The sequence below is a fragment of the Chroicocephalus ridibundus genome, chromosome Z (genome assembly GCF_963924245.1).
Source record: "Chroicocephalus ridibundus chromosome Z, bChrRid1.1, whole genome shotgun sequence".
Taxonomy (NCBI): domain Eukaryota; kingdom Metazoa; phylum Chordata; class Aves; order Charadriiformes; family Laridae; genus Chroicocephalus; species Chroicocephalus ridibundus.
The window spans coordinates 63,450,700-63,478,098 of record NC_086316.1 but is presented as its reverse complement, the minus strand read 5'-3'; the positions used below and the strand labels follow the sequence as shown (position 1 = coordinate 63,478,098).

General features: G+C 36.4%; 1 protein-coding gene across 2 annotated transcripts in view; it reads right to left on the bottom strand.

The window, feature by feature from the left end:
* Positions 1 to 768: 768 nt before the first annotated feature.
* ADAMTS6 (ADAM metallopeptidase with thrombospondin type 1 motif 6) overlaps positions 769 to 27,399 on the bottom strand; it is a 154,266-nt gene continuing 127,635 nt past the window's right edge. For both annotated transcript variants that reach the window (XM_063320899.1, XM_063320898.1), the window contains 5 exons: positions 20,656 to 20,785; positions 16,394 to 16,598; positions 11,310 to 11,486; positions 10,519 to 10,675; positions 769 to 4,479 (listed from right to left, as the gene is read on the bottom strand). In XM_063320899.1, coding sequence (XP_063176969.1) covers positions 4,370 to 4,479; positions 10,519 to 10,675; positions 11,310 to 11,486; positions 16,394 to 16,598; positions 20,656 to 20,785 — 779 coding nt within the window. In that variant the 3' untranslated portion in view covers positions 769 to 4,369. The remainder of the gene's footprint in view (positions 4,480 to 10,518; positions 10,676 to 11,309; positions 11,487 to 16,393; positions 16,599 to 20,655; positions 20,786 to 27,399) is intronic.

Below are 27,399 nucleotides of genomic sequence, written 5' to 3'. Positions count from 1 at the left end.
TTAAGGTAGCAGGAGGAGGAAAAGGAGGAGAAACCTAACAGCATCTGTTTCAGTGTACCCAGTTTGTCATTACAATCCAAAATACAAACACTCCAGGGGGAGAAAATAATACTCAAAACTGAACAATAGTGGGAAACTTACTCAGGTAATAACTTGTAGTGTGAATGTACGGGAGGAAAGTCAACCGAGTTTTGGAATGTCAGAGAAAACTCTTATTAGACTGTGTTATTTAGTAAGACTACTCCATTTTTAACTTCTGATCTGTAGGGCAATAATACTTTGTGATAGAGCACAGGTAGCAATAGCCATACCTTTAAAACAGGTAATTGGTTTTTAAATCCTCACTTGTAAATAGAGTTAAAAAAATATAACCAGAAATTAGTAAGCACCTTATCAAAATATTTAAGGTTCTCTGTACTTTCTTTAACATCTTAACAGTAGAGTGATTATTTTCATTAAACCAGAAACTAGATTTTAACTGAGACACAAGAAATATTTCATAGGACTTGATCAGAGACTTCCATTTCCACAAGATATTTTTACCATACCAGGTAAGAAAAGAAGCATCTCTCAGCAACAGTGACCTGAGCACCAAGTCTTCTGAAATTGCTATCTTCTTTACATTTAAAAACATAATGGCTTCAGATAAACTTCAGATAAAACCTTAAAAGCTCAATGCAAGAAGGACATTTTATTGTTATTGTTATCATTGACTGGCTGTTAATGAAATAATTCCAAGAAGTACAGGATATTTTTGCTGCCATTAATTTCATTCTTGATCTACATTATTGCTTAGGCTATTATCTATTAAATATTATCTAACAATGTACATGACCATGTTCTTGAATTTTCCTTTTCCTTATTGTTTTGCTTATATATGACAAACATTGCTGCTGCCAAGGACAGGATTCTAGCATAACATATAGATGTTACTTGAAGGAAAACATTTAATATATATTTTGATGCACCTGATGAAGCAAACATTAAGCATACAGAATTCTAGTAAATGTAAGTCAGGGAATAGACAACCATACCATGGGTATCATTCTTAAAAGCTGCAGTTTTATTTTACTAAATTATCTATGTTAAAAACAAATCTGTGTCTGGTGTGGAATTTCACTGCATCAAGTGTTACAATATTTTTTGTTTTCATTACAAGCAGGAGAATGCATGTAGAACAAGTGTTAAGAAACATGACAATAAATTAGAATATAATTTACAAAAGCAAAAATAATAATAAAGTAACAGTGTACCACATTAATACTGAGTATAAAATAATAAGCAACTAATCACAATAATACAAAGGTAATTTCAGTCTGTATTATTAAGGATATCTATGTGACATTCACTCCATTACAAAGTTCCTAACGAAATGGACTATTTTTGGGTGTATACACCTTGAGGGGTTAATCGCTAGATTTTTCTTTCTGTTTTGATCTTCTTCAGCTGATAGTATTGCTCAGTGGAAGTACTGGCACCAGATTGATTTCTGCATTTCATATTCTACTATTTGATTCTAGGCCTGTCATATTTATAGCCTACACAAATAGTCATTTTGTCACTATTTAGGAATATCACACTATTTAGCTTAGATTATATAGATGGCTACAGTGTAGCAGCAGCAATGAACTGTGCTGTGGAAACCAATTATTTTTCTTTGAATTAGGTTTCATTTTTCAGTCTTAGTCTGAAGCATTGCTTAGTTTGTAAATCCACATACATTCTGTGTTTTGTTCCCTTTAACAATACAATTACATGTTGCTCCAGGGAGTTCTTTAAATTCCAACCTCAGTGCTGTTATGTTGCAGAGTAAACATCAGACTCCCTAGTGTTCTAGCACCAGTAAGAGAGCAAAATGCGTCTTTGGAAACACTCCTTACAGTTTTAATGTCCTAAGTGAGGTAAAAAAAGAGAAAAGGTTTCTTTCAATACATAGAAAACCTTTTTATTGTTAGCTGGAAGGACACATTAGCTGATAAACAAAATCATCCCCTAGAGAAAACTGGACCCTGATACAAAGAGGCCTCTTGCTTCGGGAATGCCATAGCAATCCCTTTCCCTTTCATCACACTTTTGACCTAGCCAGGGCATGCTAGCACCAAGGTGTTTTGTCAAAAGGATACAGAAAGTTGATTCACTTAACAGAGAAGGACTATGTACTGCCCTTAATCCCTATGTGCAACTCCCAAAGATTGGGTTTTTAATCTACTGGTGTCAGTTTTAACAGGAGTTGTTTACATGGTGATGAGAGCAGCTGATAAGCATATGTGAATACACGCAAGCCAACTGAAAATGAATTCCACTGGTCACAGGCGTACGGAAGTGGAAATACTGGCAAGAGGTAGCAGATGACAGGAATTTGATGGTCATGAATACATGGGCTACACAAAACCCCACAGACAGATTGTCAATATTTTCAGGGTATTTCATAGTATGAGTCCTGTTAGCAATATCTATTGTTCCATGTTAATTCACATTAGTAAATAGTGTGCAACACATTTGGCTTGTTATTGGTAAAATACACGGGGTACACTTCAATCTCATGGTATTTTGAAATTATTTTTCACTGAAAAAAGTACTTTTTTTTAAAAGTGCTATTTTGAGTTAGAATTTGTAACATGTTATTGTTCACATAATTTTAATTGCACTACAACAAAGGAGGCATAGGTGGACACAAAAGCACATTCATCAAGTACCTGCTGCAAAATGCAAGCATTCAAGTACAATATATTAATATAAACAAGTACCTACTTTCCTTATCTCCTTGTTGAGTCTGTTACTGAAAAGTGAAGGGGAAGGGGAGCACAACAATTGACTTCTTTACGATAGATTCTTGAATGTGACTTGCCTAAGTAGTTTGGTTTCACATTTAAAAATGCAAAGTGTTTGGCGAATATTAACAATATGGTAATATGAAATAAGTGGAGTATGGCAGCAAAATAGTTAAGGCATCTAGCTACTAATCCAAAGGCATGAGTTTGTTCCAGTCTCAGATTGAAAGCTGTCCCTAGCTTTAAATACGGTCCAGCTTTAAATATGTACCTGGCCGTTTAGGTGAAGGTGGCCAGACTTCATTCTAGCTACCTATTTTCCAGTGTGCCTTACTCCTGATAGTCCAACAGGCCTCCTGGCCCAAGCACACTTTTGATTTCTGATGTGAACAGAACCTAGATACCTCCATGAGTCATTTATTCTTTGGTTGTAATCCTTGCCCACTCAGATGTGGTCTCCTGAACTTTCTCATAAACAAATGCCCTTCTGCTATGGTATCAAAGAAGGCAACATCTGGAATCCATTTTAACTTCCAGCTTTGCAAAGGATTGTTGCCATTACACAGTAGGCTTATCTTTTGCACTGGAATTCCTTAGTTTCGGAGAATCAAAAGTAACATGTAAACCAGACCTAGATGCCCACAAAGTTGTTTCTTCTTTGTGGCTGGTGTTGTAAACAAAAGTGAGCTGGAATCAAAGTGTACGTTCTAAGCAACCTGTAAGGTAGTAGTGAAGGAGCTGGCAATAGGGTCTTCACCACTGTTGGAGTCTGCCTCCTCCATGATACTGAAATATGTTCCCATTCAGTGGAAATCACAGCTTCACTTGTACAATGGTAAGATGGCTATAAACCTGCAACACGGATTTCATTTTGTTTCATAGCACACTTGTATTTCATGCACCACTGCAATAACTGTTGCACCTCTTAAAACTAAGTCCCTCATGGTTGTTCTATTTAGTATAGCTTTATATATGGCTCACAGCAGTGTACAGGAAATATGGATTACTCCAAAGGGAATTAGGTGGAATGAAGGAAAAATACATATTTTTTTTTAATTTCTGCTCCTTAAATAACATTTCCAAGATCATTTTATAATTTAAATTGTGGTGCTGTGTCGTGAGATAAAATAGTTAACATTTTTAAGCTATGACTTAACTTTTTTTTGATTCTTCTTTACTTCCATAGTAGACCAAGTCATAACAGCTACATTTTAAACAGTTTTAAATACAAATGGATTCAGTGTCATTGCTAAGTCCATAATAAAAATTATTTTAATGGTCCAAGGAGGTAAACAGACTATTGGATTTAGTCAAAAGAACACAAACGTTCCACAGTAAGCTATTCTATATGTGTTGTGTGGATCTTTCCAATTTGGCATGCCCTCCTTATACTGTGTCCAGCACTTTGGATTAATAAATCCCACTTCACAGAAGTTAAAATAATATTGAAATCCTGTCAGCTGGGGCTGACCAGTGGTTACGTTTTCCACAGGGTAATGCATTTGCAAGGACGTCAATCTCATTCCACTGTGTGTCTCTCTTCGATGGACACTCTTCCACGATGATAACAACAAGCACATTCTTGTGCTTTCTGTGGGTCAGTGTCCTTGGCAGGTCTTGCAGCACATCTGTCTGAAGTATGCTCGACTGCAGAACTTGAACTTCAGCACCAGTGGGCAATATGCCACTTTGTTCACATCTTTGCACTCTAATAATTAAGAGCATTAAAGAGAAAAAAAAAATCAGAAATAAAAATTAAAGTACAAAGAAAATTTTACATTTAACATGCTGCTTCTCTATTCATCCATCTTGCCCTTTTTTTAAGTACTCTTTCTAGTCCAGCCTAGTGCACGCAACATATATTTAGAAGCAATAAAAATGTTTGCAGGGCTTCTGTCCCAGGCATTCAGAAGTGTGCCCACTTTGTATTGGAAGAATTATCATTTATTGGGATAAATGATCACTTTAGACAGCTAGGAAATGTGAGTCATTTTTCTTACAATACTTTTATAGCTTCTTTCTCAGGAGTTATTTTATCCATCTATGAGAAGTTATCCAAAATCTAACACGATTCGCACTATTTGGTACCATGCCTCTGCCTTTGTAAGAATCCTTGAAATAGAATGTGCATTGCAGCTAACTGGGATGGAGAAAATGACGAGTGTCCAATGACAAGGCACCAACAGTGTGAGTTCACTGACTGGACTGAACGGTGGATTATACTTTAGGCTTGGTTCCACACATCCACAATCCCTTTTATACAGGAGGAAAAGACATTTTTATGCCTGTAACAGACATGTAAGAGCTTTTTTTCATAGTTGCGTTTTCCCTATATGCTCGGCTTACTGCCTCAGCAGCCCTTGTCATACTGGCAGGTTAACTCTCCCAGGAAGGGAGAACAAGAGCTCAACCATACAGAGGAAGGATTCCTTCTTTTCCATCATGCACAGCTTGTATTTAAAGTGACTTGTGGAGGTACATTACAGGGGCACTGCTGAAATATGCTGTGGTTCTCTGGCTCAGTTGCCTGTCCGTAGAAAGAAGGTTGGAATAGGGAACGGAATAGTTTGTTCCATGCCCAGTTCAAATTCTGATACAGCTGGACATACAGCTGTACCTGAGAGCTCAGGGGTAGACTCAAGTTCTACAGCTCAGATGTTGCTGTTGCAAATTTGCTTTCCACTGGAGTGATTATTGCGATCAATGCTTGACAGGGGATTTTTAGTTAAAAGCATTTGTGCAGTTCCTTCCAGACTGGTATTAAAATAGGACTTTGGCAAGGAGTTTTGCTTCACGTGTAGGAAGATGGAAGAGATGTATACGGAGAAAAAGTAAACCCCGCAGGTTTGAATTACAAAAATTAATTGATGGGAAGAATGAAATTAGATTAATTTCTCAGAAAATGATTTGTCTCAAAAGAATGCTGTAAGTTTTTACACTTTTAAGGTTGCATTTAATACTGGCTTCCTCCTCCAATCTTTCTCAGACTACAACAGCTATACAGAAAATGTGAATAAAAAGGAGATTAACAGGCAGCACTTTGACCATTAGTGTATTTTGTATTGACTTGATACGCAGAAGTGAAGACTGGAGGCCAGGATGCTGTTGCTCCAAGCCTGACAGAACAACAGACCTTGACTCTGAGACGTCTGTAAGCCCAATATGAAAGGGACAACAGACACACTAAATAGGTATGAAAAAAAAAAAGCAATAGTGAAACAAACACAAGAAGCACGTACAGTCATTCAGCTACTCCTGTTTGTCTTCCTTCCAAATACAATCTCCTAGTACATTATTTTTGCTCTTAAACAGGCAGTTATGGACAGTGCGTTCATGCTGCAAACGTACTATAGTGGCAAGTTAAGTGCAGACGGGAATTTTCAGTATTTGAACCTAGGAAAGCCTAGAGGCTGAACTTCAGGGTCTGTACAGAATTTTCTGGTATTTCTGATAATGGCAATATGCATGCTTTTAGCTAGATGAGTAGAGGTCATGAAATTATTTAAACTTTCATTTCATTAACACAGATATAGTGCTTTCATTGTCATATTTTTACTCCACTTACCCACCGTTTCATGTACTACTTTTCTAATTTTTTAATTCTATGTACTACTTTTCTAATTTTTTAATTCTCAATTTGGAAACAGAGTTGGATGCCAGGAGAAAAGACATTGGGGGTAGCTGGTTGAAAGAGACATATTTCTCTATCAGCAACCACACTTGGTCACTGTGTTTCTCTGAGTTTCAAAAACTCTTCTCAAAAGAGGCCAAATATCTTCCAGAAATATTTCAGGTCCTTGTATTTGTGAAGACTGTGAATATAGGAGAGGCAGATGGTGAATTATAAATGAAGTGAGGAATAAAAAGGTTCACTTGATCTTGATGAAATGTAAAAAGTTCACTCGATCCCAAAAATAATCCTCATACACGTTGTATTTAGTTAAACACAGGTAAAGCCACTAACTGCATTTTTGCTAGAAGTACAATTTGAAATTATCCTATTTCATCTTCTTTAAATTACTCTTCCTCTTTACTAAAACTGGACCCTGTTCAGCCAGTGCTACTTGGAAAGTAGTGAGACAATATTCTGGAAGCTACCCACAACTTCTGTTTTAAAAATCAGTTTTGAAATAGATATGGTGGCTGATGAAGTAGCCTATTCTTCATAGGACTGTGGTGAATGGAAGAGGTTTAGCAGAGCCCTTTTGTTCCTAGTAACTACTGATAGCAAGTTTCAGTAAGCTGCATGTATTAAACTCTTCCTTCCTGAACTTCGTGGCTAGATCAGACAGTATTATGGTATCACAGTATGTCACTGTGCCTTCAGCTAAAGAGACTGCAAAGACATATCACACAGAACACAAGTAAAACTGAAATGACATAAAAATGGATAAAATAGTTTTTCAGGTAAAGTTTCAGATGGCCTTTAGCAGTCTAGATTCAGCAGAGGTATATATACTTAAGAGGATAAAAAAATTCTGAATACATTTCAAATTGTGTGGTACATGCTGCCTGTAGTTCACTTCCAGCAGCAAATGCATCAGTGGCAGCCTGTCAAAACCCCATCTACAATATTCTAAATCACCAATGAAGACTTTAAAGAAAACAAAGAGCTAAAGCAGATGTAAAGTGTGACAAGATATATTGTAACTTTCTTTTACTATTTCTGTATCGCCAAAATTTTGACTCTTTATTTTATGTAAACAACCCACACTTTCCCCAGGAAAGTGCTTTCAAACTTTACCAACATGGTCATTATACTGCAGAATGGCTCAAAAATATGTTCTTGGGTTAGCAAAATTAAATTGTCCAGAAACTGTCGAATGGGTTACATAGTCTGTGAGCAATGGAGTTAGGCAAGTGAAAGGAATCGTGAGGTTTGCTGGAGTTTGAAATAGTAAGGGAATCCCCTCAGGTGGTCTGACCCTGCTGCAAACCAATGACCTGCTGCTGAAGTTGCTTTTGCCCCGCAGTGGGGCCCAAAGCACGAGGCAGTGCTTCTAGGTGACACATGGGCAAAGTCTCCGCATGCAAGCAGGTAAGCTCTGCTACGCACATGCACTCCCAAGGGGCAGAACCCTCCCTCTGAGAGATCCAACTCCTCCCCTGAAACTTGAATTCTGGTGCACAGTTCACATCCCACTGCACCTGGAGAGACAGAAGCGAGCATACTGGCACAGTATGCCCCTCTCACAAACACATTGACAAGGAAATACCAGAACTGAAATAATTCTTTCTTAGAAAGTATTACCTTTCTGATAATAGCTGTGCTCTTTAGGATTAGTTAGTTCTTGAAATCCTACAAGCTTTCCATCATCTCTAGTATGCTGAAAAAGACATGCCTCTCTGCTTAAAGGCTAACACTTTACTAACACAAGTGGTATCACCTCCTCTTGTGTCTGAGAGGCTTTTTTAAAGGCAAAAAATGTGCACTACACGCACATTATTCTGCAAATCCTCAGTTTGTTCTTCTTATAGTCACTGTTTAATGGCAGCTCTGAAATGTGCATAAATTAGAATATATATTTAAGAAATACTTACAAAAGTATTGAAAAAAAACCTTGAAGGTAAAATTTTTTTCTAATTTTGGGATAGAGCACCATTAGTATTTCATGGATTGCAGCAAGGTTCTTCTGAAAGGATGTAGGCATTTTAAACTGTTAAATGAACTTTGAGATTACATTTACTTTTGAGCCATTTAATCACTTACAAAATGATTGGTGGATTCCAGTAAATACATTCAATGTGGGACATAAGTGAAAACGGGATGCTAGGTGGCAACGTGTTGGGAACTGTATCTATTGGAATAGATTGTGCTGTATCTTTTTCCCCTCAGTTCTTCCTAACTGCGCTAATGAGGCTGCATGGCTGTCAGTAAGGAGCTGGCTCGTGCCTGGCCCATTCAGAGAGCAGGCCAAAGAGCTGATGTCCATCTGGAATACTATGTAAGTGATTTTCAACGTTTTCAATTTGTGGATCCCCAAAATTTTCCAGTAAAGGTCTGAGTCCCTGAAAAACACTACTACCAACAAGCTTTCTTTTCATAGTTACCATGCATAGTTCCACTGTAAAGAAGTCCACATCCACACAGTGTAGACAGACCACACACAGAAAACTCCTGATTGTATTCATCTATGGGAGAGAGTGTATTTTCCTGACAATATTGAAGAATTACTAACAAAATGACCTTGTCATCTTGAAATGAAGAGGAGACTAGGACTAAATCATGCCCACTTATAAGTACTTTACTACCTTCCTTACATTGGAAAAAATCAACATCTGTGTTTGGAAATAAAATCTCATTTATCCTTTGAGCTTTAAAGGCAGAAAGCATCCTAGTTTGATAATCATCCCATAAAGATTACTTGAGAGCACTAAACATACAAATGGGAATTAAAACAACCAAGGAAAATTCTATTATGAAGATGTTTTTCAAATGGCAACATAGGATGATAAGCCCCTCTTTAAAATTAAAACTTCCAAGCAGTAAGTTACAGTGCTCATACACTGAATCATGAGTGTATTTCTGGGAAGATTTTAGTATGCTCCCATTTCATCACAGACATCTCTATTTGACAGACTTTTATGACAATTTTGAAACTATGGCACAAACCTGAATGGATACAGTAGATACTGAATGAACACCAAATCAGGACAGACTGTAGCATAAATTTGCTTTTTTTTTGTTCCATATAAATAGAATATTGAACTGCAATGTAGTCGGAGAACCCATGTAAGATAACCCGTTATATACTGCACAAAGATTTGTTATGTTAAAAGGAGCAGTGTTGGTGACATTGTGGTCAAGTACTCAAAATTCAGGGAATAACTGTTTTAAAAGAATTATTACTGCTGTGCAATCTTTCTTGATTTTTGGACTCGTGTGTTTTGGTAATGTTTTATTCCTTTTTGCTGTTCCACACAAAAGGAAATGTACTCATCTGGTGAGCAACTATTCTAAATTTTTGCAATCAATTAGGATGTTTTGTTTTTTTTTTTTACTGCCTAACTCTCCAATTCTACTTTGAAGACAGCATTTCCTAATAGGTTGGCTTGGACAATTTAAGAGTTCAGGTCTGGAGTCTTTCATAAACATTAATAAGCTTATTTTGACATTATTATCTAATATATGCTTTAGCAAAAATATGTTATGATGAAGCCAGTTAATAGTCTGATTAAATTCGACTGTATCATGTAAAAAATTCTGTAATTATTTCAAATAAACATTATAAATCCAAGAAATTAAAAGCTAACTAGAAGAAGCTGACAAGTAAGTCAAAGTATAATAACAGGCTTGTAGCACTGTGTAGCATTAAATCTGTGGTCCAAGTTTTTCAATGAACATGTAATTAACTGATTTGCCACTACATTGTTATGGTAACCACTGATCGAGCAGGCAGGAGGTCAGTGGATGAGAAGTGTGTCATGCCCCTCTGCTATTATGGACATTTCCAGTGAACCAATTAAGAGACTGGAAAATTAAATTAATGACACAAAACAATAGTATTTTGTCCATGACTTAGGCCACATACTTTTAAGCATGTTTTCTTAAACAAAGAACCTGTGTTTAGTTTTTTATTGACTTCACCTTTGAACTACAATGACTGATTAGGAAATAATTGTAAAAAGTTCATTCACAGTCTGAAAGATGATGTCCTCTAGACTTCTACTAATAAAATAATGCAGTAATTTTGATCATGTCACTTTATTCTTTCCAGAATAAATTATATTAAGATGGGAAACTTACCTTCTGTGTTGGAAATGGGAGTACTGTCACATTTACTTTCACACTGCTGCATTGATGGAGGTCTAAGTGTTTCTGGACACTCGCTGGATGCTTGTCCGGTATATGAGAGGCACTGTACTGTTCTCATCTGTTGCCCAAGACCACACTGTGCAGAACACTAAAAATAAGAAAGATTAAAAAGTATATTTTTAAATACAAAACAAGCTGACAGGAAAGCAATCAGGAACATTACACGTGCACAAATTTTTAAGACGACAGGCATCTGAAGACATTTGGTTAATACAGAAAATAATTTTCGTAGAATAGTTTAGAATATTTCTTTTTCGACAGTATATGCGAGCAGTTGTCTTTCAAAGCAAATAAAATACAATGCAATGTTGGCTTCCTGAACAGTTCAGATTTGACGTATAATATAATTTACACTATTTCATGGATCACATCTGAGTTTAAGTGCATGTTTTCAAGAGAAGTAATCACTTTAGAATAAAAAAGAAATCCAAGGAGAACAAGAATTCAAATCTGCTAGAGGACTACTTTTAAGAAAAAAGGAAACTATCTTTTAAACAAAAATGATTTGCTGTTTAACATTTTTTATTTTCTATAACTGTCAGCAAATCCTTCATATCTCCACATACAACTATCATTCAGAATCACATTTCAATCTGAGACAAACAGGACAAAAGGTTTTCTTTCAGTCATGGGAACCATCCATTTCCAGCAACATCTTATCCGTAGAAGGTGCTAATGTGTAGGAGATTAACAGCAATAAATACTTATATGAACCATCTCACCTGTCCCCAGTCTCCAGTAACCCAGCGAGGAGGAGGACATCGGCCTAAACTACAGCGGATGCGTACCGGAGGCTTGCTTTCTTCTTGGCATTGCGCAGCTGGAAAAGTTTTTAAAAGATCGCTGCTTTTGCACAGAACAATTCGGTGTTTGAATCCTGGGCCACACTTTGGTGTGCACTAAAAAAATATTGATGTAAGTGAATAATTAAAATCTCAGTAAAAAGTCAATAAAAGTGTCAGAAATGTTAGTATGGAAAACAGGAGAATATATTTGTGGTCTTATAATTAAACTATAATCACATTTTTCCCAAGATGATAATGATAATCTTAAAATGTTCAGAAACACAAAGAAGCTGACTGATGATTGCTTCATTAAGTTCAAGGTTTTATAAGTTTTAATTTGATAAAAGTAGATTTCTTTTGCTATTTATATTTAGGCTATGGTGTTACTATTTATTTTTATATATAAGATCCTTTGGGTTAGGTTTAAGGAAAGCGCTTTGCTGCAAAGTAGAAAAGTCTGACACATGTAGCGTTATTATGAAACATACTTGAGCATGCCTTTGAGAAATTAAAAGTGGAACTCTCAGTTCTTAATATGACCTTAGTACGCAATCTTTCTCCACCTCACTTGCAGACTACCGAGCTACAGTGGACACATAAGGGAAGAAAAATGCTTTACCAGACTCCATAGAAACCAGACTATTCAGACAGAAATACTGTACCCTCTCCTACAGTGTATGCTTTCCTCTCTTTTCCTACTTAATGCTGTTTTCACACAGTTCTTGGTTTTCCTCCTTTCATCACTCCTCTGTTCGTTCTAACGGCAAGCAGATAATAAAACAGAAATTTGAAAAGAAGCAGGTCTGATGACCTCTGCTTTTCCTCCTCTTTCTTCATAGTGGTTGCCACCCCTTCTCCTTCCTTTTTGCTACTGACAGTTAATACTGCCATTTAGACCAGCACAACTGCAGAATGGGGAAGAGACAAGTGCTAACAAAATTAAAACCCAAAACCTTCCCCAAATCAGTCTCTCTTTAACATCTGATGAGGAGATTTTGTAAGCACAGTTTCAGAATTCCCTATTGGCGTGTTAGCCTTTATCCCATATGCATATCTGTAGTATTTGGACCAGAATCAGTTTCTGACAGTATAAACCTTACGTACAGATTATGCTAAACCTGTGAAGTGTGGAACTGCCTTTCATATGAAAGCAGCTGTAGAGACAAAATATTATTTGGGAAATAATACTACATGGAACTGACGCAATATTCAAGAGGTCACACACTAAGGGCCTTCCACACATGCACAACAGGCAGTATACATCTGGGGAAAAAAGAAAAAACCCTGAGATTCATTTTCAAAAAAATTACTTGAGTGATCCAAACTTTACTGTTGTATGCCTAATCCTGAAGCATCTCTGCCTAATTTAAAGAAATGTTAAAACAGTTCCAATGTAAACTACCAACATTCCCTATACATACGTAAAATTGTGCATGTGTATATATACCTCTCTCAAAACAAGATCTTTAAGAAAATCTCTCAGTGGGAGCCACCTAAACTAATCAATGCAGAATGGACAGGTTATTCTATTTTTTGACAGAATGCTCAGTCACTGAGAAGAGATTAAAAGGACCTTGTCAAAAATGTCAAAACTCAATGTGCCTGTGCTAACACATCTCTAGAATGTGTTAGCAAATAAGCAATAGCTTGAGGATCAAACTATTTGAGTTTAGGTGCATCCATTTTCTAGTCCTGCTTGAAGACACATTCTTTTATTCTATGTCTTAGCTGACATCTGCGAAAAATCTTCTTTCAGCTCCCAGTACCATAAGAAAACAACATCCCTTAAAAAAACCCACTTCTTTGGAGTCATAGTCAAAATTCCACTAAATCGGATGGACTACACCCTGTCCCCAGAAATGAAAGTGAAGTAAGGAAACAGGCTGCCTACAATAATACTGAATCACCAAAAATAATAAGCAGCAGTAAAATTTAACAAAAAATGTATGTCTCCCAAGCAAATGCAAGACAAAATACCCAGACAAACAAAAACAGGAAAAAGTGTCTTCCATTACTAAACGCTTCTAGAATTTTGACTCAGTGTAAGTCATGACTAATGGTAATACAAATGCAAAGTAAATGTGCTTGTCTGATAAGGCTTTTCTCAAGAAATCCTTAGATTCCTTTTTGCCAGTTTATTTTATTATCTGGAAAAATATAGAAGTAATTTACAGTGGGCAGAATAATTCAGTCAAATCTCAACTATCGCAAAGCATGAAAAATTTTATGGCAAAACTGGCATAACCTGAGAATAACTACTAATTCCACTAGACAAGACAGTGTTAGCTTTAATCTCTATTTGATAAAAGCACTTTTACATTCTCCTAAGGACTTTATTTAATCTGTATGTTCACAAAATTATTTTGTTTCTCAGATCAAGAAGATACAGAACTTCTTGTTAATTATAACTGAAGATTAAAAAATCTGTTAACTATATTGATGCTCAACAAGTGCATTAGCATATAAAAGAGTTCTATAATTGTTTAATTTGTATGCTGTATTGCTTCTTTTGAGTATGAAAACAAAACTTTAGAACTTGCATTCCAGAGAAAAGTAGCAGAGTTTGCCACTGGTTTCAATGGAAAGAGTATGCTACTCTTCACTTTTTGAGTTCACCCTTGTTTTGATATAAAAGCTCACTAAAATGGCATCTCATTCATAATTTCTTACAGAACAAAACCAGTTGAACAGTACAGCAAATTGACACATTTTTCTTCTGCTCATAGAAAAATAACATGTATACTAGTAATAAAAAAACTGTCTACAGAAGTAGTTTCTTCAGCTAAGATGAAGATTGTACAAGCATGACAACAGCGTCCACGGCAGCTCACAGCCTTGTAATTTAACATGCAGATATTACTACTTTTAGGTACAGCCATATTACTTTAGACTATTATTAACTAATAGCAGATGGAGTCTCCACCCTTTGAGATATTAAACAGCTGCCTGGACATGGTCCTGGGTAACTGGCCCTGCTTGAGCAGGGGTGGCTGGACAAGATGACCTCCAGAGGTCCCTTCTAACCTCAACCATTCTGTGATTTAGTGAACGATATTACCTGTATTAACAAATTATGGTAAGATCTTTCTGTACAACTTCTGTGGGCACGCACAGTGATGCTAGTAGGCTTCCTTCTTTATGCTTTGAATTTCCAGAGACTGTAACAACTTTTGGAGACAAAAGTATCTGTGCATAGAAGAGGCACATCACTCTTCTTTATATTACCCAGTGATTTATCATTTACTTTGAATGAAGGACTGTTTAAAGGCAAACAAGTACAAGAAAATGGGATACAATGAATCATGGGTGTATCATTGGTAGATCATTCCATTTTATTCTACTGGTCTCCTTTCATTTTTTTAGACAAAGGAAATGGAACAGTTTTAACCTACCTGGGCATCAGTACAGTATTTGAAAGAGGGATGACAACCGGGTAAAGTGTAGGATTTGAGAGATGCTACCTGCAAAGACTTTCTAGGATCAATCATAGGACTGATCCGATTCATATCTCTTTCCAGTCTACTTAATGATGTTTGTACTAAAGTAGTTTTAGCTATTCAGCGTTTCTGAAATTACTGAATCTAGCAGATAGCACAGGCAACTAACTGACCTTGATACTACAGAGTTATGCTCCACAGAAAGAACTGGACATCCATGAAGACATTAATAATAGAAATGAAGTGAATTTTGGCAGTGTGACACGCAAGAGCATGCATTTCCAAAGAAAAACCAAGAAATTAAAAAGGGAAGATAAAGATCTGGATATATTAACAGATTGTAAGATGACTTTACGTAATCAATATGTGATAGCTGTGGAACAGAAGCAGCTTATTTAGGGTATACTGATACACTGTAGGTTCTGGGTATTTTCAGTAGAGGCAGGAAAAAAAAGAATGAGGCACGTGTGAAACATCCTCTGGGATAATACACACATTTAACTCTACTCATCCATTCCCAAAAAGACAACTTCAAACTGAAACATGAAAGAAGAATGTGATCAATATTGATTAATTTCTGATGAATAATAGCTGAAAAGGAAGAAGGGCTTTTTCAGATAGCAAAAGTAAACAGATATAAACTGGTATGGAACTAGAACATTAGAACACTTCCTGCAATTCAAAGATTGAAATTCAGGAATAGTTTTCCAAGAAGCAGTGGGACAACCCCCCAGTTCACTACCTGTAAAACATAGTTTAACCCATTTATGAAAGCAATTATATGATACACTGCATTTGACATCAAAGACACAGACAGGGAAACTCAGGAAATCCTAACTTGTAAGTACTCCAAAGGCAGTTGAGATAAAAAGTCAGGTGAGATGAAAGTCCGTGACAGTAAGGATCTAGAAAAGTATACAGATATTTTTGCACTCTGATCTGCACGTGATGCAGTCCCATTGAAATGTATTTGCTTTTCCTTTCAGCTGCGCTGGCTCACACTGCAAATTTAATACTTGAATCAGGTATAGTATAAGCTTGGCTTATACTGTAGCAGATATCACTGTACTCAATGAAAGTGTTCTTTCTTTAATAAAGAGAATACCAACTTTCAGGTCTGCCTCTTGAGGCATGTTGCTAAGAAAGGTGATGCAGTACATCAGCATGGTTACTTCAGAAAAATAATAAAAAAACGCAGTTTATTCTGGCTTCTGCTACTGTTTCTACTATGCACGTATTTGCCTGTTCAAAAAACAATGGAAATGGAAATTGCTTTTTTCTTTAAGACAATTATCTCGTACCAAATGGCTATTATAGGGGTTTTTTTACTACTTTACTATTCTATTTTGTATTTTATTATTTTTCTACTGTGATTAATAAAACCAGGTCATAATCATTTGACAAAACAACAGAACTGACAACACAGAAGGAAAGCAAAATGAAAAAACTGCTTCAATGCTAAATCTATGAGATTTTGAATTTCTCATTAATCCTTTACTTAGCAAGCTGCGATACAAAAAGTTCAGTGGTCAGAGCTCTTGTCTCCACTATTACCAATGAGCTAACACAGCAAAATTTCCTTACTTCTGACCAGTCCAAAGCTACCCACTGTGGGGGACAGGACTGATTGTTACAGGGCTCTTTTTCAATAGGCCGATGTGTTAAACAGTTGGTATTGTCCAGTGTCTCCTCCTCGGAAGGTCCAATCTTTCTGATACAGAGAACTGTTCTTGAACGCATTCCACCATCACAGGTCTTACTGCATTCTGACCAATCTCCTATAAACCATCTGGATAGAAAAAGTTAGGAGACCCAGTTAATGCATTTCACAGGAACACAGTAGATGATAGCACAATTCCAGAATCCAAACAGTTTAAATTACTAAACCTAAATCATTCTTAACAATACAAGTATTCACAGTAGAAACAAAGTAGAAAATTGTGGATCTTTACTGAACTTTTTAATTTATGCCTCACTGCAATCATATCTTCCAATAATACTAATACTTCGTATATTTCTAGAGCAGCAATTCCCAGCTTAGGCTATAGTTGTTAGAAAGGAGTGTTGAGCCTGACAAAACTGCAGCTATTTAAGTAGATCTATACTGGACTTGCTTGCAATTATTTCTCTGAAAGTGGCTTGCAACCAGAAACATTTGGGAACCACTGCTGTAGGTTACAGCACAATTTAAAAGCCAAAATAGTCACCTCTCTAGTATCATTACAATAAAATAATTTGATCTCAAAATTGGGCTTTCTGAGTTAACTGTCATCTGATTATGAAACACTGGAACAGGCTGCCCAGGGAAGTGGCTGAGGCACCATCCCTGGAGGTATTCAAAAGACAGGTAGATGTCGTGCTTAGAGATATGGTTTAGTGATGGTTTTTGACAGAGTTAGGTTGATGGTTGGACTCGATGATCTGAAAGGTCCCTTCCAACCTAGGTGATTCTATGATTCTATGATTTCAAAATGTTTTTAAAAAAGGCCATACTGAATGCAAAATATTCTTATTTATTAGTCTAAGTAAAGCAAACACTAGTAAAACATGAATTTATCACATAAAAAAATCTTCATCAAATATTTAAAAAATTTAAAGCACTGAGTGATAGCTGCTAGAGGGAACTTCTGAGTGTTTGAGTGTACATAGTAAAAGTCAGGAGTTGTACAGTATATTTAGATTACTTTGTGTTGCTCCAGACATTAAAGCAGCTGCTAACCTGGCTGTAATTTTTATTTTTTTTCGCTACTGTTTCATGGTTAATGCAGCTCAGTTCACTGAAAATATCTCCAGTCAAGGAAATTTGGTCTTCAATATTTTATATGTTGATTAGATACCCTTGCCTGAATCATACATGCAAAGGATGAAGGTGAAGTCTAGTATGCTATTACATGTTGACAACATGCCAAAAATGCCAGGCATGTCAGTCACTGTGCATGTTCCTGGAGGTATGCTTAGAGCTGCCTCGTAAGATTTGTTATTTTCTGAAGCCTCTGTCAAAAAAAATGTGCTGCTATCCTGTCTTGTGTTACAGAATCTGTAATATATTCTAATATGAACGTAGGTCGATGCAGAGATGAAAACAAATATGTTCTGCCATTAATTTCCCAGAAGATGAGAAAGAATTTGTGAATCTTCACCACCAAACTTACACTTTTGCCACAGCAGGGAGAATCAGATGCTCTTCAGAGCTTTGGAGAGGCTGAAGTGTTAATTTTTAGTTGGTACTATGACTTGCTCAAATGCATTTTCTGGTACCTTTTATGTTTATACTGTATGGCAACACCGTAATAATTCATTGAACCATGAGGGTTACCTGTATCATTTCTTAAGATCTGGAACTTTAGGAGTTACTTATTGTAATAACAAACAAAATATTGTGACTATTGCTGCTACTCAGGGACGTCAAGTGTAATGTAACTGGCATTCAGTTAGAAAGAGTAACATTTTCATAACTTTTGGTATACACAAGGAAAGCGGAACTGTGTTAACTAAAAAAGGAAATATTTGGCCACTCTATGTAAAGAGGAAGTCTTACTGGGTGATAAATCTTCCAGCCCAAAGACTTCTTTGGGTAACTATCTGTTATTTGAACAGACGCCTTCTTGACTACCTACAGGATCAGGAATCAAGAACCCTTCCTTAGGAGTTTGGCACTTTGTATTCACCCTGTGGAGAACATCAGGATGGAGGCAGACGTGGGCTGAACTGCTCGACATATTCAAGCAGATGATGATTAATACACACTACCCACTCTCTGAATCCTGATGACTTGAGTTTCACTATGTTCATCAATTGTCCCTGCTGTACCAGATGGAAAATCCAGAAGTGTCCCGCTTTGTGGGTTGGGGTTTTTTTCTTGTTTTTGTTTTTTAAATAATGTCATTGCAAAAAATAAAAATAACTAGTTTCAAATAACTATGTAACGTTATTTTTTAAAATGGTAATTTGTTAATAGTTAAACCACACAAAGGAAGCGACAGGGTTGTATTTGGTAAAAAGGAATTGACCAAACATGACTACTTCCCAAGTTCTGCTCTCAGGTACGTGTTGTGACAGTTTAGTTAGTGCACTTATAGCCATGCTAAACAGTGTTATCCAAACAGAACTCAAGCGCATATCCTTGCAGGGTAAACATATATTTACATACAGACCGTGGGGAGAACAGTTTAGACCTACTTCAGGTCTGTTTGTGGGACAGCACGTTCACATTCAAACACACACAAGGTGAGAGCAGTGCAATGGCTTCACTTCTGTTCATGTCAAATGAATATGGTACATGACACGTGCAGAAGCCATTGATCTGCCATCCTGCATCCAGTCACCACACCAGGGAAGCAGCCGATACTCTAGGAAGAAACTGGCTTTATGAAGAACTGTTGGGATTTTAATGCATTACAGTCTTGTCTCATTCCACCCAGTGTCCTTCATCCTAGAATTTTACCAGCTTCTAAGAGACTTTTAATAGAGACCACAATATTTCTTTATTGTGCAATATCTACATTTAATCAGCATTAATGATTTTCACGCCCAATTAGAATATAGCTACAGATTATCACCAAACTTAAACTAACCAGAGCTTGTGAATCAATAAACTATTTTATCTCTCCCATTTTTCCCACAAGTTTTATTTGTCTCAAAACATAAGAAGGAGCTGTTGTGCATATGCTGAAATTATTTTCTAGTGCAAAATATCACAACTGTTCCTAAACAGCTTTTGTAGTGAGAATAAACTATGCTCCATGTCCTTGCCAAATTTCATTTTTGAACAAATGAGTTGCTGTGTTTTTAGTTATCTTTTCAATATATAGCATACGGCTACCTTTAAAAATAAAACTCAACAGATATAACCAAGTGGGCACCTAATCTTAAAGGCACACAGCATTACCTACAACACTGAGTATCCTGGAGAGAAAGTTGTTTTACAAAACTATTATCAGTAAATGGTTTCATCTAATATGCAAGTTCTATGTTTGCCATTTCTCATGTGAACACTTCAACACAAATTTTAATATAATAAAAATATGGCAAACATTTAGTATGTAATATAAATATTTATGGCAAAGTTAGTCTCACCTCAAGATTCTTCTGTCATTGTTACCTTAAGAATGGTCCCCAGTTCTACTCTGAGCACTATTCACCACATCTGACACTTACACCCTAAGCAACCACTTTGCTAGTACCTTTTTTACTTACAATGTCTGAGCTGCTTTGTGTAGTTTAAACACCATTGTTCCTCAGTCAAATCAGGCCTCCTCTAGGTCAAAGTATGTATTTTTCACAACCGATCTGAGAGGAACAAGAAACGATAACCAAAAACCAAAACCAAATATCCTGTCTGATAGACAGGACCCTAATACTAGATCAGAATTTTATACACATTTGGTCAGTAGGATTTATTATAGATTACAAAGACTCTTATAGAATCATAGAATGGTTTGGGTTGGAAGGGACCTTAAAGATCACCTAGTTCCAACCCCCCTGCCATGGGTAGGGACACCTTCTGCTAAACCAGGTTGCTCAAAGCCCCATCCAGCCTGGCCTTGAACACTTCCAGGGATGGGGCATCCACAGCTTCTCTGGGCTACCTGTTCCAGTGTCTCACCACCCTCACAGTGAATTTCTTCGTAACTTCTGATGTAAATCTCCTGTCTTTCAGTTTAAAACCATCACCCCTCATCCTATCACACCACTCCTGATAACGAGTCCCTCCCCATCCTTCCTGTAGGCCCCCTTTAGGTACTGGAAGGCTGCTACAAGGGCTCCCCGAAGCCTTCTCCTCTCCAGGCTGAACAATTCTTCTATCTATACAAAACACATGTCCATCTTAGTAATTAATAACTTACTCAGGTGGGCAAGGCTCAGTGTTGCAGGCTCTTTGGTTTTCTGGAGGCTTACTGTCAGGGTCACAGTAATTGTTTTGTACAATGGAGTTGTCATCCAGCCTTTTACACACCACCTCTTGTTTCTGCACACCTTGGGATGAAACGAAACACCATTAATTAATCATTCTTGCTCTTCTACTTGTTGGGTAAAAGTGTACTTCACCTATTGATTATTAATCCTACCATATCACTTCTGAAGTGGCTGAATGCTACAGGGGTGTGAACCCCAATTGACTGAATGCCCCCGACCACAATAAATCTTTCATTTTCCTTCAATTTTAGGCCACCCTACTCAGAGAGGATTTTAAATTGCTGTTGTTTTCTAAAACAAAGGGAATATATTTATAGATTTACTAACAGATTGTTTTTATTTGTATATTGCATAAAATCCATTTTCTGTCTACCCTCCTCTCCTAGTAAAAGACACATTTCCAAAGAAAACATCACCAAATAGAATGTGGTCACACTTCAATGCAGAATTATTGTTTATGTGCTCTGGTTTAAAATAAACCAGCAATACTGGGAAACAGTGTTGCATTTTTATGCATGTCATCCTATAAACATTTTCTTCATTAAAATAATAGAAGTATTATTCATTCTGAAAGATACACAGTTTGTGAACGCTCATTTTGTCTGGCACTCCCAGCTCCTCTTTCACTGTTAACCATCAACGGGGCGGTTTAGAATTGATTACTATTCCCAAAACACAACATATCACTGCCAAGGCAACGTTATAAGGTAACATATTAATCAGATTTTCTGATTTTTAAAAAACAAGATCTAAAGAAAGACATTAAAGAACCATTGATATGACAACAGTGCAGCTCAGAGAATTGTTGTAAAGAGTAGTACACGTGGTCTCTTCCTCTCTTTTCTTTCCTCTCTTCCTCATACAGAACAAGCTGTATGATCTTTGCTAGCATAAAGACTGTGGATCTACAATTTATATGCACTCTTTATTGAACATGAGTAATCAAAATACTTAAATAACAGGACTATTTGTATGATAAAATTTGCAAAAAGTCCTGCACCCTTCTTAAAAACAGAAGCAACTATTTAAGTTTTTCCAAAACGTGAAATGCATGCAATTAAATAGGGATTAAAACATCTTGGCTTCAAATATCTGCCAACTTTACTTTACAGCCCTCTCTTCATTTTAAGACAAGCTTTTTATAGGAGGTAGATGTGCAGTAATAAAATTAATTATATAAATATGTTTTTCAGACACTAAACATCCCGATAAAAACATGAGATTTCTTTCACCAAATATTTGTAATCCTTTTGCTCATTTTAAACAAGCTCAACAACTTACCTTGCAATTGCTTCGTTTGTTTTTCATTATGAACAAGAATCAAATCTCCTACTTTGGTTCCTAAAATGTGACCTCTACAGAATTCACGTATTTAATTCCAACAGTGAGCCAAGCCTAGCCTTGAGATGCCTGAAGTTTCGCCCACAAAACATCCTGCCTGGCTATGAACAGAGGTCTCACACTCTACACACAGAGGCATGTGAAATGTCTTCATGATGTTATGTGCAAAGGACATGGCGAAAATGGTAACCTTCTTTTTCATGAGTCTTGAGGATGGCATGCACCCCCATGGGGCTGCAGATGAAGGAGTAGGTATGACCCCTTCTCACCCTGAGGGGATTCCTCATTCCCATGAGCACACTGTAACTTCTGTGACTTAGTGGTTAATTTAGCTAAGTGGTTAATTTAGCTAGTGTGATTTCTAGTTTGTAGATTATTTCTAGTTTTTATTCAATTACAGACTGATGTAAACTGCCTAAACCATCTTGAGAGCAAGGATGAAAATCCATCTCTGTCTGTGCTAGACGAATGTGTTATTTTCTCATTACAGATTAAATCCCGTTCTTGTCTTCTAGCCATGGGCCCCATGAATCTTGCATCCCTGGCTGCGCTGTGGCACAGAATTCTTATAAAAAAATCTTCCCTTTCCCTACCCTCTTACACTCCTCAACTTTCTATGACACACAGTTAAGAGTACTCTTCTGGAAATGTACTCCCAGCTGAAAACTCTTCACTCTGCAATAGGGAATTGCTCTTTAACACATAACTGTCACGGCACCCTGCAAAATATGGGTATTATGCCTCACATAAAAATAGAGCCTTGTTAATTCAAATACTCTCAGGAAAATCCAGCAGTCTGGATCCTAAGAACATAAAAATGTATCTATGTGTCCTCAACTCTAATGTTCATGTTTTTGACAAGCAGGAGAGGAGTTAAATTCATCACTCGACATACCGTTTCTTACAGGATGCCTGTTAAGCAGTTGAGAACTTTGTATCGGCCTCAAAATCACCCGCCTCCTCACCTCACCTCAAAAATCATTACCTATCTTGAGACCAAAGATGTCTAATGCAGGAGTCTTCACTCCACTGCAGTACCTAAATCCAGAGTCCAGAGCTTTGCTGCTGCGATATCTCCTTTTTGATTACAGCTACACATAACCTTCACAAAGTCGGCACTTTAAATCAGGTTGTATATAATTTTACGCATCTGATATCTCAGGTTATCCATAAACATCACAATAATTTTAAAGTAAGCTTTATTTATGAAACAGATACTGATTAATATGAAACATACGTCTTAGGGGTGAGCCAGGTAAACCAATCAGCTTCTTCCATTTGCTCTTGATGCCACATTAGACAACAGCAGATACCACTAAGCGGCACAGAAGGCTGCCAGACTGTTTTCCAAGTGTATCATACATACTCAAATCTACATGAACAAGCTATAAATAAAATACCATTTTTGAACAGTATTCAACCTCCACTTTTAATCTTAAATTTTAAATCTTAAGTTTATGTGCTTTACTTGTTAGAAAAAAATCATTTTGCTAGGTAGTTAGGTCCAGTTGTAACTAAGAAACAACTCAAATCATTAGCATGGGGAACCCTCAAGGGCCTGAAGTACATGCCTCCGCAGATGTTGGTTGACTGCGTTAACACACATACACAGTCTTTCAGATTTTTGTCCATCAGGTACCAAAGATTTTAGAGCTTCACATAAAGATGTTCCATTTATAGCATTCTCAGCATTTAACATTTCAATTACATGAGATGATATAAAGCTGAAATTCAATGAAATCTTGCACTGTAAAGGCAATTAAATAACCTTGGAATAGAGGAACTTGGAACATACAACTAGAAGCAACATGGTTCTGTTGCTGGGAACCACTCTATGTAACCCCTTTCATAAACCAAGCAAGCTCCACTTTAAGGCCAGGTCCATTTTTCTCCTCTGAACTTTGCACCTGTGACTACCATAAAAATTCCAATTTCCATTCTACTAGATGTATTAATTACCAATTTAATTTTTTTAAACTTTATTGCATTAAGCAAGTAAACTCTTGCAGTCTCTGTGTTCTTAGAGATGCCATTCCTTTGGTCAACCTCACAAACCTTCTATGCATCTGCTCACACCTGAATTTATGACAGCCACAATACGAATGGTGCCCAGTACTCCAGACGGATCTTAGTAGTGCCTTATCCAGTGTCATTAATACTTTTAAATAAATACATCCTAAACTGTACTGCAACATATCCCAGTCTTCCCCATATGTCTCCTCGCACTGCACTGTCAGCAAATCTCATCAGAGGTTTCTATATTTTTTACTGCCATAAGAACAAGAAAAACTAAAGCCTTATGAGTTGTGTGAGAGGTCTTTAAGAAGCCCACTAAGCTCACTGCCTTTTGGCCCAGTAATTCACATTTTAAGCATGCCTCTTGTCTACTAATCTTCTCTAATTCTTTTTTAGATGTAGGTGACAACAAAAGCCTTAAGAAAGTCCAGAACAATGAATCCACCACATTTCCTTGGTCTAGAAAATTAGTTATATACTAAAATATATCTGTCTAGTCAAGCATGACCTACCATGTTACGCTTTGCCCCATTTGTCACTTATTTCTAGATCTTTATACTTTTCTTCAAAATTTCAAATCAGTTAGTAGTTCAATGCCGTATATTTTTTTCTACCTATATACACAGGCACAGAGTGAGAGATGATTTTCTTCAGTTCTCTATTCCTTTGGTACTATTTTAGTAGAGAAAAGACCTATCAATTGCAGCATGAAAGAGACAAAAATGTTTACCAGATTAAGCTCTCTTTTGTAATCTCTTCCTTTGGTTCTTGACAAATAAGTGGAAGATCTAAATATCTGAGAAGCTGTGACAAGATGATTCACTTTAAATTCTATAATCTATGCAAACACTGCCAACAGATGAGAATAATTAAAATCAGATCTGACAACCTGAGTAGGAGTATTTCTTTTGCAACTTTCTACTAAAATTTCAGTACGATGAGAAATAATATTTAAAAGGTCTAGCCAAATAGCAATGCTAGTAACGTGGTGCTGTTAAGTGATATAGAATTTATGTTCAGCTCTGACTGACGAGTAATCATTTACCTTTTCTATCACAAGCTGCCTTACTTCTCTTGGTGGCTGATAAATTAGGTTGAATGTTTAATGATGCATACCATTCTTGCAAATATATTTATGGGGTAGCATAGATATCATTGTTGTGTTTTCACTGAATTTCCTACAGGCATCAGACACATTTCCTTCAAGGCTTTGGCTAAAAATTGGCAGCCTCAGTAAATTAATTTGTGAGGAGCTATGTAATAAGAAGGTATACTGAAGAACTACGAACACAAAGTATCACTGTGCTCAGTTTTCAAAAATATTTAAGTCAGACATGTTATTTATTGAACGTTGGTCAGGTAGCGTATCATCGTAAGATGGTATTCACCACTATTCACTCACACATTGAAGAATCTTTAATCCATACCAGGACAACCCAGTTTTAAAACATTCTGCAGCATGTTGCCATACAGTATGTAAACTTTACACCACTGCTCTGTAATTCAGTGTTATTTGAAATAAAATCTCAGAAACAAAATTCACGTTCTAACTTTAAGGCAAGAAAAAGAAATGGAAAAAGCTAGAAGTGAGTTTTTACCCAGGCAACAGCTACAACTTGGTTAAGCCCTGTGGGCCTTGAAACTAAATCTTTTTAAATTATCAACTCTTCCCTGAGTATATGGCCTCTCTTAAAATAATCTAAAAAGCATAGCTAAACAAGTTCATTTAAATTCTTGAGGGAATAATTACAAGCAGTTAGACAGAAACACTCTGCTTTCAAATCTACAGATTTATAGTTTATAATAAAAGACATAAAATGTCCTCATGACTGGTCAATGCAATTCTAATAGAAAACAAAACTCCAGTGGTTTAGTGACCATAATCTCCAGAGAACTGAGATGTTTTGCAGATTTCAATTCACAAATAGTCTGCATGACTTTCAGCAGCCAAATTTTAAATTACATGGAGCACATTTTATTCTTAAATTAAAATTGCAGGCATGTAAATGCTATATCTATTTTTAAAAAGCAATCCCAAAACCTGTGGTTTGCGATTGCAACAGTTAATTATAAAGATGCCAGTACCAATACACAGTGAATCCTACATCACTAAAACTGGTGCATGCTGGTTAACCCAGACATACTTTCTGAGCTCACTCATCAGATCACAAGATGTTCATCATAGAGCCAAACTTACATTTTTCTCGATGAGGACAAGTATGTTTTATTTGTCTAAAGACAGTTTCATAATTCATCTGAGGGCATGAAAGAAAAACATAGTAGGCACCACTATACAAGAGTGATGAGCAACAAAGAAAACTGGATGGCAATCAATTTACCTATAGTAGTATGCTGACCGACTGCTTCATAAAAAAATGTGAATATCAAAGACATTTAACTCATCTGGAGATGAACTCTAACAGAATGAATGAATGAAATCAAAACCAATGCTTAGGATACTTGGTACTTTCCAGATAATGAATGTCATTTGTTGCCATTTACTGTCAGAATTTATTAAGCATGGAAGAAATTTTAAAAAGCAGATTATACATTTATTGGAGTTTAGTTTTATATGTATACAAAAACAAACAGAATGATTTTTTTTGTTGGATTTTTTTAAACAATACCACCAGCAGTTCACTTCCTTATTAAGAATACGTACAGATTTGGACAAAGTCATACACTTGCCCTTGGAAAGCTACAAGATAACATACAAGGAAAGAAAGGCATGAGAGTAAATAAACTACAATTCTGTGATCTATAAGTGATATATATCACTCTCTCCTATTTTACCACTTCTTCTCTTTCCAGCTCTCATTTTCTTGTTTTATTTCCTATTTCTACATACTCTAGTCATTACATAATAAAGTAATCAGGTCCTTAAAGAAAATCTTCTGTTGTTGTCATCAATTTTTTCTGCACTCCACTGAACTGTTCATCCATCCATCCCTCCCTTCTGAATTCCCTGTGTTCTCTCCTCTCCCACTTTTCTCGTATAGATAAACTTGCATTGCACATTCTGGTATTCTCTGGCATTGTTTTCCTGCAGTCTTGTTCAAGTTTGCTACCAGCAAAAAAGACCTATATGAGATAGTAACAAACTTTCCTTTTGAAAACTCCTGACTCAGAGTAGAACAGTTACCAGTGAACTTTCAGTAAAAAAGGGAATTTATATGGAGAATACATGTAGCTCAGTTTTACATAAAGTTCCCGGAGAGGAAGAACTAGCTCAGATACTATAAATTTGTGCTTTAAAGAGAAGTTTTTCAATATAGAAAATACTAGTGTACAAAAATAAAAGCTGCAATTCTGGATTT